This window comes from Cynocephalus volans, chromosome 2 (assembly GCF_027409185.1).
Source record: "Cynocephalus volans isolate mCynVol1 chromosome 2, mCynVol1.pri, whole genome shotgun sequence".
Lineage (NCBI taxonomy): Eukaryota > Metazoa > Chordata > Mammalia > Dermoptera > Cynocephalidae > Cynocephalus > Cynocephalus volans.
Window position 1 is genome coordinate 227,204,069 of NC_084461.1, and position 16,281 is coordinate 227,220,349.

At 55.8% G+C, this 16,281-nt stretch overlaps 1 protein-coding gene across 1 annotated transcript; it reads left to right on the top strand.

The window, feature by feature from the left end:
- Positions 1-70: 70 nt before the first annotated feature.
- Positions 71-15,765, top strand: MMRN2 (multimerin 2). Its single transcript, XM_063086903.1, has 7 exons — positions 71-299; positions 8,688-8,816; positions 8,909-9,015; positions 9,105-9,185; positions 9,917-10,087; positions 10,247-11,857; positions 14,637-15,765. Exons 1-7 carry the CDS (start codon positions 136-138, stop codon positions 15,017-15,019), a joined length of 2,646 nt encoding a protein of 881 aa, XP_062942973.1. The 5' UTR covers positions 71-135; the 3' UTR covers positions 15,020-15,765.
- The last annotated feature ends 516 nt before the right edge of the window (positions 15,766-16,281 follow it).

Below are 16,281 nucleotides of genomic sequence, written 5' to 3' on the forward strand. Positions count from 1 at the left end.
TCCTCTCTTTGTTGTCCCTGTATTTTCTTTTCCTTCTGAGATTTAACTTGGAGACCACGTCACTGGCAGTTTCTGGAGTCACTTGTCAAGGCTGAGCCTAAGCTGAGCCCAGCCTGAGCCTGTGCCACGACCAAGATGATCCTGACGCTGCTGCTCGGCCTTGGGGGGCTCCTTGGCTGGGGCCTGCTGGGAGCCTGGGCCCAGTTCCCCAGTACCAGGTTCCCAGACCCACACGCCTCCAGGCTGCCTGAGGTCGAGAGGACAGAGGCTGAGGACACCGGCAGGGACCCTGTCAGACGGTAAGGAGGGCCTGGACCTTGGCCGGGTTCACGGTGCAGGACGTGAGCCCCAGCTCAGCCTGTGGCTTGGGCAGGTGGGGAGCAGCTCCTACCACCAGCCATCCAGCATCAGGGACTGAAGGACTGTGGTTCTAGACGTTCCCAGCTGTGCTGGCCTTGGCTCGTGTTCTTTGAAGAAAATCAATTCTGAAAGCTGAGCCCCAGCAAGGCTGGCCCAGCCTAAGCCATTGAGGACAGGTGCTCCTGGGGAGGGGATTCTGATCTGAGTGCCCAGGGAGCCTGGACCTGAGTGCCGAGCAGTTAGCAGAGAGGGCACCTTGTTCTCCAGAGCACAAAGGAGGCAGCAAGCTTGGCCTTGGTGCTCCTCTGGGAATGGGTGGGACGATCTTGCAACTGGACACTGTATGCCGTTTTCCAACGCACCAGGGACCCTCCTGTGGGTCCCCCCTCTGGGTCTGAGGTGGTCCTGGAGCCTCCTCTCCAACCACCTCATAATCATAGCAGCAGGTGCCGTTTCCTGGGCCAGGCACCTTGCCAAGTGTTATCTCTGTTAATCCCCCCAACAGTCCCATTGACAGAAGAGTCGTCTGAGGCTCAGAGACGCTGAGTAGCTTGCCCAAGGTCACATAGCTAAGGAGTACTGGAACAGGATCTAAGTCCGACTCCAGAGATCACACTTGACCCTTGCTCTGAGTGCAGCACTCAGAGGCAGCCCGGCCCCAGGTGCTCCCACCCCCACTGGCCCCTCACCCACGCACGCCAGACTTTGTTGGTTGAGGGCATCTATGTGGATTTGGAAGTGGGGGCTGGGAGCAACCTACATCCACCCAGAGTCTCCCATCTGGATGTATGAAGTCCCTGTCACATTGGCTCACACGATGAATCTGCCTGGGACAGTCTCATTCAGCCTCAGATCAGGTGAATGCTGGTGGTCATTCTCCCAAAAACAGATTAGACCAGGAGAGGCAGGAGGACTAGAGTAAGCAAGTGCCCATCAACCCCCAGCAGGACCCGTCCCTGCTGCCCGTTCTGGCTGGGGGGCGGGGCAGGGGGGATCCAGCCACGCAGCTCTGATTTCAGGACCAAGGACCAAGCCTTCCCTCTCTGCTGTTAGCTCCACGCATGAGTTTCTGGGCCCCCTTCCTGCCTTTGATGAAGGGGAGGACAAGGGGACCTTAGTGCATAGGAAGGTGGAGGGAGCCACTCCCAGCAACAGCGTTCTGCTAGGGATCCCCCGGGATCGAGGGCCTATGGACTGCTGACGGGCTGCCCCGGCAGGTCCCTCGGCTGTTCCCTGGGTGGTCTCAGCATGGGCGGTTGTGTGCACCAGGGCTTCTGGCCCAGGACTGGCCAGGCATCCCAAGCCTGGGATCCCCTGTCTGCTGGGTCTCCTCCCACAACTGCAGAAGCTGCGGTCCCCACAGGCCAAGCCCAAGTTGCAGGGGCGTCTGGAGGGGCTGGTGGGAAAGGAAGGAAACGCTCTGTGGCTTCCTGGGCTGGTTGCTTCCCACAGGCCTGTGACCAGGGAGGCGGAAACGCTGCTCCAGTCCCCCTCCGGCAGCAGGGGAAGGGAGGGTGAAAGGGGCACCTCATGCTCTGGCAGCAGTGGCCAGAGCCAGGCCTCCTGCCCTGCATTTGCCCCTCATGCCCACTTCTGGACCCTGGGCCAGAGCAGGCCCTGGACTCAGACCCTGATGAAACCCTTTGGAAGGAGACGCTTGAACAGAGCAGCTCAGTACCTGATGCCCTGTGTCCCCAGATTGCCAGGTCCGTGGTGGAGGAGGGAAGGGGTTAACTATGTCCTAGGTCCCTTGGGTATCTGCAAGGCAGGGCCCAGGGAACAGTGAGGTCAGTGTTTGGCCACCATGAGGAGGAGGAAGCTCTTTTTGCGTCCCCCGGCTTAGCTGGGGGTATGTAGAACGTGGGCTCCTCAGATCCAGGACTTGCTGTCCCAGTGGGACTGGGTCTGTGGTGGGGACCATACTGAGCCCTGGGGAAGGAGTCCCATCTCCCACATTGTCATGACAGCTCAGATGGGTGGGGACGCCACCCAGGGCCACAGAGCTCCTAAGTGACAGGTCGGAGCAGTGGCCTACATTCGTTGGGCTGCAGCTAAGGTGTCTCTGCCCTGCCCCCCAACAGGGGTGGGAGTGTAGGGGTTGCTGCTCCCGGCAGCCTGGCTGGCCCCGATCACCAGCATCAGGCTTCTGACCCTTGCACAAGATGCGTTTGAGATTTTTGCAGATGGGAGCTTGCAGCCCCGGGGAGTCTGGCGTACTGCTGAAGTCACACAGGAGCAGGGTGGGGCCCAGGCCCTGGGCATGAACAGGGAAGAGTCCCCACTGGCCAGAGCTGAGGCTCCCAAACCCACACTCCGGGAACCCCAGCTCCGGGCTGGCTTCCGTGTGGGCCTCAGGTTTCCCCGCCACAGCCCCTTCCTGGCTCAGAGACAAAGCCCTGCGAGTTTCTCCCCTGGGATGGACACGTTAATGGATTCGGGGCCTCAGAAAGCAAAGCTGCTGAGAACACGCTCTCCATCCCCAGGAAGACATGAGGCCCCGTTGGAGGTGGGCTTTACTGGCTGATTAAGAGGCACTTAAGTGCTCTGGTGGCAGCAGCAGCTGCGGCACATCCATTATGCAGGATGCTTGGCTACCAGCCCCTGCCCCCCAAAGGCTCTGTCCACCTTCTCCACACCCCCTCTCTGTGACCCCAGGGACACAGCTTCTCCACATTTCTAGGACTGGGAGGAGGGCCTTGCTCAAGGTCACCCTGAGTCCAGGGAGGCGGAGGGCAGGAGAGCCCAGGCCTCCCAGCTCCCATTTAGAAGCAGATTCTGGGTCGCGGCATCAGGTTGGGGCCAAGGGCAGGCCCAAACCCGGCTGCGGGACCCCCGCCCTCACTCTGGGCTGGCACCTGCCCCTCAGTAGACCGTTGGGAGGTGAGGGCACCCAGGAGGGCTCCCCAAGGGAGGGTGCAAAGAGAGCACAGGCCTGAGACAGAGTGCCAGTGAGGACAATGGGCACCTCAGCAAGTGGGGCCGGGAAGGGAGCTGCCAGGAGCTGGAGGAAACCAAAGCAAAGGTCAGGAATGTTCCCAGGGCTTCTGGGCCAGCAGCCTGCACTGTGCCAAGGGAGCGACTGCCAAGGGTGGGGAGCGTGGGCAGGGAGAACAGTGGCTGCTGGAGCCCAAGGTCCGGCAGGTCAGAAGAGAAAGTTCCCGGGCAGGAAGGGGGCGGCAGAGCCTCCAGTTCCAGGAGCTCGAGGTGGAAAGTCCCGGTCACTCGTGGCAGGCTGCACCAGGCCAGGCGTGCTGTGGCACAGGACTGCGGGGCCCTCTGCATCAGGCCCGAGGGTGTGTGAGGAGTGGAACTTTGTTTAGGGAGGCCCTATGGACATTTTGGACTGGACGATTCCTTGCTGTGGGGGGCAGAGGCTGTCATCCCTGGCCTCCACCCACCACCCAGTTGTGACAACCAGAAATGTCCCTAGAGGTTGCAAAATACAGTCATGTGCCATATAGTGGTGTTTCAGTCAATGATGGTGAACACACATGCCATGGTGTTCCCGTAAGACCATATTGGCTACACCGCATAGCCTAGGTGTGTTGCAGGCTGTAACATCTAGATTTGGGTAGTCCACTCTATGGAGTCCAACAACAACGAAATTGCCTAATGACACATTTCTTAGAACTTATCCCGGGCCGAGCCCGTGGCGCACTGGGGAGAGTGCGGCGCTGGGAGCGCAGCAACGCTCCCGCCGCGGGTTCAGATCCTATATAGGAATGACCGGTGCACTCACTGGCTGAGTGCTGGTCAAGAACTTATCCCAATCTTAAACAATGCATGACTGTATACCTGGGGAAGTCCCCTCTGTCCCCTCTTGAGAACCACTGGTTTAGAGAGATACTTTCCCCTAGGACTGAGCCCACGCCCAGGAATTCCCACGGGGCCCAGGCGGGTCTGTGCAGGTAGGCATCTTACGCATGGTCCCCAGCTCTGGGTGCAGCATTCTCACAGTCCACCTTTCGGCACGGACTGAACATTCCTTCCTTCCTCCCCCATTTTGATGCGCCCCCTTTTACCATTCACTAGTCCCTTGGGGACGTACGAGTCTCTTCCTGATCTCTGTTCCCACTGACTAGTTTGTCAAACACTGTACCTACGCCTCAGTTTCTCATTACCTGGCTACGGAGTTGGTCTTGATAGTTAGAAGAGAAACTCCTCCTTTGATGTTGTCTTCCAGAATGTTCTTGCCTGTTCAGCTGCACTTTCTCTTCCTGACGGAAATGATTTTATTTGTTTTTTTAAGCTTCATTTTTATTAGTTATACATACCCATAGGCAGGGGTCAGAAAACTACAGCCAGGGGCCAAATCTGGCCCACCACCTGTTTTTGTTAATAAAGCTTTATTGGAACACAGCCAGGCTCATTTATTCACATATTGTCAGTGACTGCTTTTGTGTTACAGTGGCAGAGTTGAGTAGATGGGAGAGAGGTCATATGGCTTGGAGAGCCAAAAACCAGGGCCAGCATTGTGGGCATGTGACCTGTGCAATCACACGCACGGCCCTGCACTCTGAAAGGCCATTTTGAAATTCTTAATAAGTTTTGAGCAAGTGGCCCCAACTTTTTATTTTGCACTGGGCCCTGCAAATTATGTAAAATATTTACTGTCTTTTCCTTTAGAGAGAAAGTTTGCTGACCCAGGGATTACCATCAGCAAACTCTATGAGGTTTGTTGAGACAATCAGAAGCCTCAGTTCCCTCTGGTCCCCAAAGGCAATGACATTCAACTCTTTAGGTGATTCTTTTAGCATGTACCTCTGTATCTCTAAATAACATGCTTACATCGCTGCTTCCTGGGAGACAGCATTGTCTGTGATTCAGCTGATTCCCACCCCATACCACAACCCAAAGCGAACGCGTGGGTGCGGTGCACACACACCTGCCGTCCTCCCATATTGTCATCTTGAGTGTTTACATTCATGTGACTCTGTATGCTACTTAGAGTTGAGCTTTGAAATAAACTACGGATCTTTTATTCCCCCTGCACACTTTTGGTTTTCCCTGGAGTAAAAAAAATTGTCTTGTTTTCTTCTTTTGCTTAGTTTTCTGTGTCTTCATGACTAACTCCATTCCAAACTCTCAGCCAGCTGTCCACAGCTGCTCTCAGCACCATGCACGGCTCCCAGAGCCCCTGGTGGCACTCCAGGCTGGACCGTGCCTTCTGTACCCACGCCACCTCGTTGTCCTGGGGGCACTCTCCTGCCACCCCGCCTGTTTCCTAATTCCACTCTTTCTCTTTCCCGCTTTTCTCTCGTGTTTTGGTGGAGCAGCCCTCCAGCACCGTGGTACTCAGTCCTGGCTGCACCTCAAAATGACCCAAATGCTGATGCTCAGGCCCCAACTTCAGGGAGTCTCCTTTATTTTTATTTATTTATTTATTTATTTTGTCTTTTTCGTGACCGGCACTCAGCCAGTGAGTGCACCGGCCATCCCTATATAGGATCTGAACCTGCAGTGGGAGCGTCGCTGCGCTCCCAGCGCCGCAATCTCCCAAGTGTGCCACGGGCTCGGCCCAGGGAGTCTCCTTTAAATGGAGACCAGTGGCTCTTTAAAGTGCCACACGATGGTTTTGACGCACAGGCAAGATTTCAGACTACTGGGAGGTACACGTTTCGGAACAAGACTTGTTAGAAAGTTGCTTATTCTGTGTCCTGACATTGATAGTTAAGTTGGGTATAGATTCCAGATTGGAAATTTTACACATATATACATACATATACATACATATATATATAGTGTGTGTGTGTGCGTGTGTGCGCGTGCGTGCACGTGGCTGGCTGGTAAGGGAAGCTGAATTTTCTTTCAGTGTTTTGAACGCCATTTTCATTGTGTTCTAGTTTCCAATACTGCTGTCGAGAGGTTCAAGGCCAGTCCAATGACTGACGTGTGTGTGTGTCTCGGTTTTTCTCTTGGGAAGCATCTTTGTTCCCAGAGCTCTAAACTTCCACGATGATGTGCTTTGATGTGAGCTTATTTTCACCATATTGAAGGTAACTGGTGGGCCTTTTGAATCTAGAAATTCAAGTCCTCTCCTCCTGGAGTATGTTTTTGATTTTTTTCATCGATGATTTCCTCCCTCTGTACTCTCTCTCTGGAATTAATTATTTGTATGTTGGATTTCCAGGACTGGTCCTTTATTTTTCCTGTCTTCCTCCTATTTTTATCTTTCTGCTCTTCTTTTAGGGAAATGTTTTAAACCCTACCCTCTAACATTTCTATTGAATTTTTGTTCATTTCTCCTGTTAGGTTTTGGATTTCTAAAAGTTCTTTTATGTTCTCTGAATGTTCTCCCCCCGCTCCCTGCCCGCTTTTTTTTAGCTTCCTGTTGTTGTTTCGTGGATGCAGTAACTTCTCTTACCAATCTGGGACTATTAGTGCAAGTTTGGGGGACGTTCTCTTCTCCCCGCAGTCTTGGTTTTCTCCAAGTTGACTTTTTCTGTCTGCCCATTTTGACCTCTTCTGTAATAGCAGCTTTTCTCAGGGGTCATCTTGGCTGTCTGCTCACTTAAGAGAAGGAGATTGAGAAGCTGCTTGGGAGCTGGGGTGTACGGATGGGACTTTCTGATCTATATTGTTAGAGAATGTTCTGGCTGGGCTATTTCAATGGGGAAACCCCTGATGTCAGCATTTTGGGGTCTTTTCTTCTTGGGATGGGTCATTTTCCTGAGAAGCTCTTCCAGTCTCCTGCCAATAGGGTAAAGCCTGGGAGCCAAGTAGAAGAGCGGGCTGGGGATCTCAGCAGTCAAAATGGATGTGATCACTTGAGCCCCCTCAACCTTCCCCCCAGCCCTCTCCAGCTGTATCCCTGACAGTACCTGATGGTCCCAGGACAAAATCCAGCTCCTGAGAATAAAATCCCAGCACCGAGAGCTACTCCATCACCATGGCCCTGAACATTGCCTCTAATATCTCACAAATGTGCCCACTTCTATATCCACCATCCAAGCTGCCATCATCTCCCACCCAGACCCCTAAAACAGCCACCTATATCTTACCCCTCCTGTCCTTTCTGCACCCAGGAGCCAGGTGGCTCCCTCATATCATTTCCCTGCTGAAACCCCTCCATGACGCCCCATGCCCTCAGTACACAGTCCAGCTCATTGGCTGGCACTCACACCTGCGCGGCCCTCTCCTCCCCTCTGCAGCCCCTCCCCCTGCCACTCGCCTCTGTCACAGCTCCTGGTGCTTCATCTGATGCTCTCCTTTAAGACACAGCCCCATTATCTCCTCCTTCTGAAAGCCTCTGCAGATCCTAGCACCCTTTCTGAGATTGACTGCTCTCCCTTCGGACCCCGAAGGGAAGGTCTGCCCCTCCATCTCTGCACTCTGAATGCTGTGCTCACTTGAGCCTGGCACCTGGCCCCAAGAGGCGCTAAGCTGAACTGGGCTGTAGTGGTCATTGGCACTTGCCTCTCTCAGAGAGCTTTGCTCTGGGAGCTGACTGCTGGGGGAAGGGCCCTCTGACCCCTTCCACTCACCCCATGGAGCCAGCCACTGGGTCAGTGAGCTGGGGCTCCATCAGCACATGCTGGTGATGGGCAAGATGGAGGGGCTACCTCCCAGGTGTCAGGATGCTGAGTGTGACTCCCAAACCACCCTGTAGGATGTTGGCGTGGTGGCTGCTCCCCCAGCTGCCTTCCTTCCCCTACAATGACTGTTCAAAAGTGTATTTCCATAATAGCCCAGTGAAGCAGGTGTCCTCGCCACGGTGGGATCTCCAGCAAGGAAAGTCACGAGTAGTAACGGGCAGGCTGCCAGGGCGACCAGACAGGGCAGTGGGGCAGCATTCACAGAGCACTTGTCAGGAGCCAGGCGCTTGTACTCGCTCGCTCACTTGGAGGAGGGCATTATGGTCTCCACAGCATAGGTGGGGAAACAGAAACTCCCCAAATGCCTTGCTCAAGGTCACACAGCCAGAAAGTGTGAAGGATTTGAACCCAGGCCTCTCCAGTCCCAGCTGCACTGTGCTGCCTCCCTGGCACCAGGAGAAGCAGTGAGAGCCCTCCTGGCTCCATGGGAAACTTTGCTGTGTGCTTTGCGGGGCTCCTCAGCCTCTCTGTGCTGGTGCGGGAGATACTCCAGAAGGCGATGGAGCAGTCCCTCCTCGCAGGTGGGGACTGTGGCGCATCTACTCTGGAGTCCAGGGACACATACTGCAGAGTGCTTCCTTTTCGGGAGAACTGATTCCAGAACCCCAGCACTGGGTGGGGCAGGAGGCAGGGGTGGGCCCTCTGCAACAGTGCCCCCTGTTGTCCTCTAGAAGAGGTCATTGGGAGGCCCGGGTGTGGCTCAGTAGCGCTCTCTTCTGGCTTGTTTTCCAGTAACTGGTGCCCCTACCAGAAGTCCAGGCTGGTCACCTTCGTAGCCACTTGCAAAATGGAGAAATTCCTTGTCCACTCGCAGCAGCCATGTCCACAGGGGGCTCTGGAATGCCAGAAGGTCAAAGTCATGTGAGTGGGGCAGGGTGGGCCATTCGCCCAGGCCCCATGTGGTGTGCGTGGGCTCACCTTGGAGTTACTGAGCCGGCTTTCCCTGCTGCCAGGTACCGCATGGCCCAGAAGCCGGTGTACCAGGTCAAGCAGAAGGTGCTGACCTCTGTGGCCTGGAGGTGCTGTCCAGGCTTTGGAGGCTCTGACTGTCAACACCACGGTAGGACTCCCTCTGCCCTTAACCTCGGATCCCAGACGTCTGCAGCTCCTCTAACCTCTGGGGTCAACATCCAATGCTTTTTTCCGCAGCCCCCACAGCAATCCCTGAGCCTGCAGATCCAAGTGATGGCCGCCGGGAGCCTTGGGACTGGCCAGTCAACTTGAAACCTGGTGTGTTGCTTTCCTGGAAGGTGCAGCAGGGCAGCGGGCAGAGCCCATGTGTCCGGCCCTTCCTCCTCCGGTAGGGCAGTGCCATTTCAGGAAAACCTTGCTGCTAGAACTGCAGGGGCCCCTCTGTGGCCCTGCACCACCTTCCCCCAGTGGGCCAGGTTCACAGGGCTGCCAGCTGCCTGCCTGCTGCCTGGGCACACCCTCCTTCTACTTGACCCATCTTCTGGGAAGGACTGATTCATTGGGCACGCCCCTGGCCCCTTGAGCCACACAAGCTCCCATGCCTGGAAGAAGCCTCCCCACCCTTTCTCATAGCCCAAACTGGGGCCAGGAAGTCATGCTGTTCCTGGTCCTTGAGACAGCACAGGAGACCCACCAAGAGACACCATTTGTGAGGCCTTTCAAGGCTGGGCCCACAGTTGAGATGACAAATGAGTTTCATAACATGGTGACCTCCTGTGAGTCGACCAGGGCTGCTGGGAATGGTGTTGTGCAGCCATGTCCAGAGCTGAGGAGGGAGGCATGCGGTGTCTGCTGTGGGTGTGGGAGGGGGGCCGAGGGCCGTCTGGGCACACGTTTGCCCTTCTGGGGCTGAAGTCCTCTAAGCTCCTCCTCAGAGGACATCAGCACTCAGCCCTCACTCCCAGCCCCCAAATCTCCTTCTCTGTACCTCATGATCTGCCCAGGCCTGGGGAGTTAGCCCCAGACACTTATGTCTGATGTGTATTCAGGCCACCTGCCTGCAGAGATCAACGAGGTTGAGGCGCGACAGGGACAGCAGGAACGTCTGCTGGGAGATCTCCAGAATGACGTTCACCAGATGGCAGACAGCCTCCCAGGCCTGTTACTAAACTTCACAGCTGTGACGGAGATGGCGATGGAGGCAAACCACACAGAGCGTGGTGAGTGGCAGAAGATAGTGGGGAAGAGCCTGGTCACCTCAAGGGGAAGGGGGGAGGGAGGCAGGAAGGCACAGACCTCTGAGGATCCCGCTGGTCCCCGCCTGGGGGAGGGGGGTTGTCTGCTACTGCAGGGCTTGTGTAGAAACATGTCTGTTGCAGAGCTTCTGGGCAAATCCTCGGAACAAACGCTGTCGCCGCACATGGGTGCCTTCCAGGAGGTCCATTTCAGCCCCATCTGGAGGAGCATCAACGAAAGCCTGCACAGCCTCTTCCAGGCCATAAGAAACCTGTCTCTTGATGTGGAGGTCAACCGCCAGGCCATCAAGCAAGTCCAGGAAAGCACCGTGGCCAGGGCTGACTTCCAGGAGCTGGGTGCCAAATTTGAGGCCAAGGTCCAGGAGAACGCCCAGAGAGTGGGCCAGCTGCAGCGGGACGTGGACGACCGCCTCCATGCCCAGCAGCTTGCCCTGCACCACTCACTGTCTGAGGTCCAGGCCCATGTGGACACCAAGTTGAAGCAGCTGCACAAGGCCCAGGAGGCACTGGGGACCAATGGCAGCCTGGTGGTGGCAGGGGCTGCCGCAAGGCCAGAGCCGGAGAGCCTGCAGGCCAGGCTGGGCCAGCTGCAGAGGAACCTCTCGGCGCTGCACGTGGCCTCGGGCCGCAGGGAGGAGGAGCTGCAGAGCACCCTCAAGGACATGAGGGCCACCCTGGCCCGGCACGTGGATGAGATCCAGGAGCTGTACTCCGAATCGGACGAGACCTTCGATCAGATCAGCAAGGTGGAGCGGCAGGTGGAGGAGCTGCAGGTGAACCACACTGCGCTCCGGGAGCTGCGGGTGATCCTGATGGAGAAGTCACTGATCACGGAGGAGAACGAGCAGGAGGTGAAGAGGCAGCTCCTGGAGCTCAACCTGACGCTCCAGCACCTGCAGGGTGGCCACGCTGACCTTATCAAATACGTCAAGGACTGCAGCTGCCTCCGGGAGGGCCACAGGGACGGCTCCTCCGTGCGGGCCCCGAGCGGCGCCGTGGACGCGCAGGAGGCGCAGGGCGAGCGGGCGGCGGCGGCGCGGCTCCGGAGCCAGATGCAGGCGCTGGCCGGCGAGGTGCGCGCGCTGCAGGCGGCCGCGGGCGAGACCCGGCGCGACGTGCGCCAGCTGCACAGCTCCTTCGCGGCCCTGCTGGAGGACGCGCTGAGGCACGAGGCCGTGCTGGCCGCCCTCTTCGGGGAGGAGGCGATGGACGACATGTCGGACGAGGCGCCGGGCCAGCTGCCCCTGAGCTACGAGCAGATCCGCGTGGCCCTGCAGGAGGCGGCCAGCGGGCTACAGGAGCAGGCGCTCGGCTGGGACGCGCTGGCCACCCGGGTGGCGGCCCTGGAGCAGGCCGCGGGCGGTGGCCTGGAGCTGCCACAGCCGGCCACGACGGAGCCCAGCCGGCACGGGCGGTGCTGCGAGGCCTCCTGGGCCGCCTCCCTGAACGGCTCCCTCCAGAGCCTCCACCAGGAGCTCTCCGCCACCGAGCAGGGCTTGGGGCAGCACCGGCAGCTCTTCCACAGTCTTTTTGGAAACTTCCAAGGGCTCGTGGCAGCCAACGTCAGCCTAGACCTGGGGAAGCTGCATGCCGTGCTGAGCAGGAAAGGGAAGAAGCAACAGAAAGGCCTGGAAGCTCCCCGAAAGAGGGACAAGAGGCAAGTGGAGCCTTTGGCGGATGCCGCTGTCAAAGGGCCGGTGCCCGGTGCCCTAGGAGCAGCGCTCTGGGAGGCAGGTAAGTTCCTGGGCCAGGGACACCAGCAAGTCTAGGAGTCCGGGGCTGTCTCCAGCAGCTCTTCTGCCTGGAGGGGACAGGATGAAAGGAAACAGGATGGTCATTGGCCACTACTGCTCAGGGTCCACCTTCCCCTCGAACCACCTTGTTTTCAGGGCTGTGGGCTCTTAGACTACCTGGAGTGTGGGAAGGTAGAAGTCACAAGAACCAACTGTTAATGCCAGAGCCCATGAGCTGGCAGAGCCACCTCCATGCAACTGTCCGAGGCTCACAGACATCCCGCTGGCCGCCTGCTGCTCTAACGGTAGAGCTGCACAGCCTCCAACCCCACTGTCTCTGCTCTTTACCCCACCCCTCCACCCCCATGTGTCTTTAGCCAGCTTACCGCTTTATGCAGGGGAGTGGTGTCACCTGCCGTGGACAGCGCTCCACACGAGGTGAGTACAGGGAAAAGCCCTGGGCCCTGACAGGAGCTCATTCTCTCCGTGGACCGCTCTGCCGCTCTGTGCCAAGTCCCCTGCGATGCCCTTCTTGGCCTTCACCAAGACGAATCATCACAACGGCTCACTGGTTCATGCATCCTCACTGCCATCTTACTTGAAACAGGCTCAGACACGGGAAGTGTCCTGCTCACACAGCTCTTGAGGGGTGCAGAGGATCCTTGAGCCCAGCCCAGCTGTCTCTAGGGTGCTGGCTCTTCCCCCTTGGAAAGGCCCTCAACGGCTGGTCCCTGCAGCGCCTGGGAGTTGACTCTGAGGCCGAAGTGATGGGCAGCCAACCTTCCCATCCTCTCCCTGAGCGTAGCCCTGGGAAGGGGACCACTTGGCTCTGTGCCTCAATTGGCTCTCTCTGTTAGAGAGGCTGGCCTTGGGGCTGGGCCACTTCCTCAACCAGACACAGGGCTGAGTACAAGGCCACCATCTCGGCCGCCTATACCCTAGTGCAGCCTGGCATGTGGGAAGTCCAAGGCCTTGCTGAAGGTCCCACCCCAGCCTGCCCTGCCCCCGCTGACCCTCCATGGCAGCCCAGGAGGCAGTGGAAGAGTCACTACCTACACCAAAAGGCTATGATGAAGACTAACGGTTACATCCACCAATACCTGGCGTGAGGCTTAACACATGGAGGAACCCAACCAGTGTTTTCCCATTTTCCCAGCATTTTCAGGGCTGAGACTGTGTCCACCTGCACTTACTCTTCTGTCTTCTTTCCTCTTGTGAGTGGTGAAAGGCTCCAATATGCCAATGATCTTGAGAATTTGCCTGATGATTTTGGTATCTGTTTACCACTGCAATGTTTTGTTATTTCAAAGAAGAAAAAATTTTTTTAAATCCCCCTTGTCTTGCAGGAAGGCTGTAGGGCCTGCATTTGTGCTCTGCAGGGAAGTACACTCTTCGTTTGCACAATCCTTCCACCTTCTGAGGCTCGTAATTGGGCGCACTGGCTGGATTGGGTTTTCCTCTACAACAGAGCTCCCAGGCAAAGGCAGGCTGGCGGAGCTGGGGCGGAGTGTGCACCGAGCACCGGCAGAGGGCGCTGTAGGCCAGCCTTTCTTTGGCTGGGCAAGCGCGCCACCTGCTCGGTGCAAGGGGAACTGCAGAGCCTGCCGTGGGCCTTTGACTTGGCAAACTTAAACAAGAAAACTATTCTGAGCTCTCTAATTCTCAGGAAGTCAGAACTAAAGAAAAGCAAAATTTTACCATTTATAAGGCTGTTTGCTGGATTGGGAGCCAAAGAGTTGGGGCTCTAGTTCTGGAACCTAAGTCACCAACTGCTATGAAAAATGCTCCTCTTTTAAGCATTGGTTTCATTCCCAAGAAATGGGGAGCTTGGTCTCAACTTCTGGAAACAATGTATTGAGGGAACCCCCGAGGAATGACCTTGTTGGTGCTAAGGCCACTGTCATGGCTGCGACTCAAGTGGGACTCACCCCTCCCGTCCCATCTCGTGGCCTTGTCCTTCCCTTGCCTGACCCTGCTGGCCAGGCAGCGCAGCCGACTCCTTCCTCACTGTCCCTTCACCCTGGCACACATCGCTGCTCGCTCTGCCTCCGTGCCCGAGAGGGCCTGGCACCTGCATTCTGAGTCGGCATTACTATCCTCCTAAGGCTGCCTGAAGTGCTCCCATAAGTCAGAAGCGTGGGAGGAGCACCCCAAATCAAGAGAAGAGATCCGAGGTCTGCTCCCCGCTTGGTAACTTATTAGTTCTGTGGTCTGGAGCAATAAGCTTTCCCTTTCTGGGCCTCGGTTTCCCCATCTGTGATCCCAGGGCTCTGTGCAACATGTTGGAAAGCACATTAAGAAGACCAGCTTGAGGAGGCTTCTCTTCTCTGGCCCGCCCACTTGTCCTTTCTCTAAGGTCCTGTGGCCGCCACCCAGTAAGAGCCACCCTCCACTGCTCCTCAGTTATCTCACCAGGGTTAGCGTTCTCCCCTTGGGGATAGGTAACATATTCTCTTTCCCCTGGGTATCTCAGTAGCCTGGGATTTGGAGGCCTGGGTTCTGGTCCCAGCCTGCCATTTGCAAACCATTGCCAGCCAGTTAATAAGCTTGAGCCTGAGTTTCCTCAATCAGGGATACTATCTGTCAAGAAAGTTGGAAGGAAAAGGATCAAACAAGAAAGTGCTTTGTTAAAATGTACATTAGCTTAGACAACAGACTTGTACTTTCCCTTTTTTCAGTTGGTGAAAAACTGAGAATTGCCATTTAGCTCCCGCTAAAAGTGCTTGTTGACTCGGCCGGAGAGGGGCTGAGTCACCGAGCACTCTCCTCCTGCGTTTCAGGCTCCCCCGTGGCCTTCTACGCTGGCTTTGCAGAGGGGACGGCTGCCCCGCAGATGGTGAAGTTCAACACGACATACATCAACATTGGCAACAGCTACGTCCCTGAACATGGCTACTTCCGAGCCCCTGAGCACGGCATCTACCTATTTGCAGTGAGCACTGAATTCGGCCCAGGCCCAGGCACTGGGCAGCTGGTGTTTGGGGGTCACCGTCGGACCCCAGTCTGTACCACTGAGCAGAGTGGGGGAAGCATGGCCACCACCTTTGCTATGGCTGAGCTGCAAAAGGGCGAGAGAGTATGGTTTGAGTTAACCCAGGGATCAGTAACAAAGAGAAGCCCACCGGGCACTGCATTCGGGGGCTTCCTGATGTTCAAGACCTGAACCCTGGGCGCAGCTCTGATCAGTCATCGTGGGCTTGCCCGGCTCTCCTTGGCCTGGGCTCTGGCCTGGAACAGTCTGGAGACCATTCAGCAAGTCTAGCTCTTCCCTGGAAACCTCCTGCAAAGACAATGCGGTATGTGTGGCCTCGCTCTAGAGGCGCTGGGTCTGGGTGTTTCTCAGTGATGAGAACTGGACCGCTTCTCCCCGGGTGGAACCTGGTCCTGTGAAGTGTGAATCTCAGCTGGTCGTGCCTTCTCAGACAGCATGGCTTGGACTCCAGCTTTGTTGCACCCTGTATTCTACAACTTTTGTGCTTTGCTCCTCCTGTGGTTGGAAACTGCTGTACACTTTAATCCTCTCCTGATTCCTCTTCTTGATCGTATGCTAGAAAGTCATGCTTCCTTCCCCAGAAGGAATGTTTGAGATGGAGGTGACATTTGGCCAATATTGGAAACCAGTCTCCAACCACTAGAGGGCAATATGATAAAAGCGACCCATTTGGGCTGTCATCAGAAAGGAGACAAAGACCTGGTTGAGTTAATCAATGGAGATGAAATCAGCATCTTTCCTTTAGTTTCAGCCACTCCTTGTACTTACCTGTAATCTGTCTTTTTACCTTCCTCGCTTCCTCCTGTGTCTTATGACCGTCCTCGTTCTCATTAGCATCCCTGACCAGGAAGGGAGCTGGGGGCAGGGAAGGAACACTGTAGAAGTCTCCCCCAGCAACGCCAACATTGGAATAAAGTGATGCCCTTCAAATCTCTGCCTTATTTACTTCGAGAGCAAAAATATTTGGCAAAGTAGGAAGAAATATGGGACAAAATGAATCTATTTGGGATAAATGCGACTTTTGCTATTCCAAGCCATATTTGACTTCCCAATTTCAATTAAATCTACCTAAAACACTCGGAGGCCCCGCAGTAGCAATGATAGTAATAGTGGACTAGATAGTATAGTTCAGAGGTGCAATTATTCCTCTAATATCAACATATGGTTTTAAAAATTACAGACCCTAGAACAAACAGGCTAAAGAAAGCAGTCACCTAGTCATCAGAAAATAAAGTGGTTGGTGGGGTTAATACTTAATGAGAGCTGTTAGATTAACCACCTCACACTACAGATAGATAAAGTTCAAGACAGGTTGCGATTTACCCCAAGGTCAAACTGTCGGTGGCAGAGTGGCCTGACATACTACTTATTTTAACACTGATATTTTAGCACAGCTCTCATTAAGTCTTTGTTATTTTATTATTATCTTAATC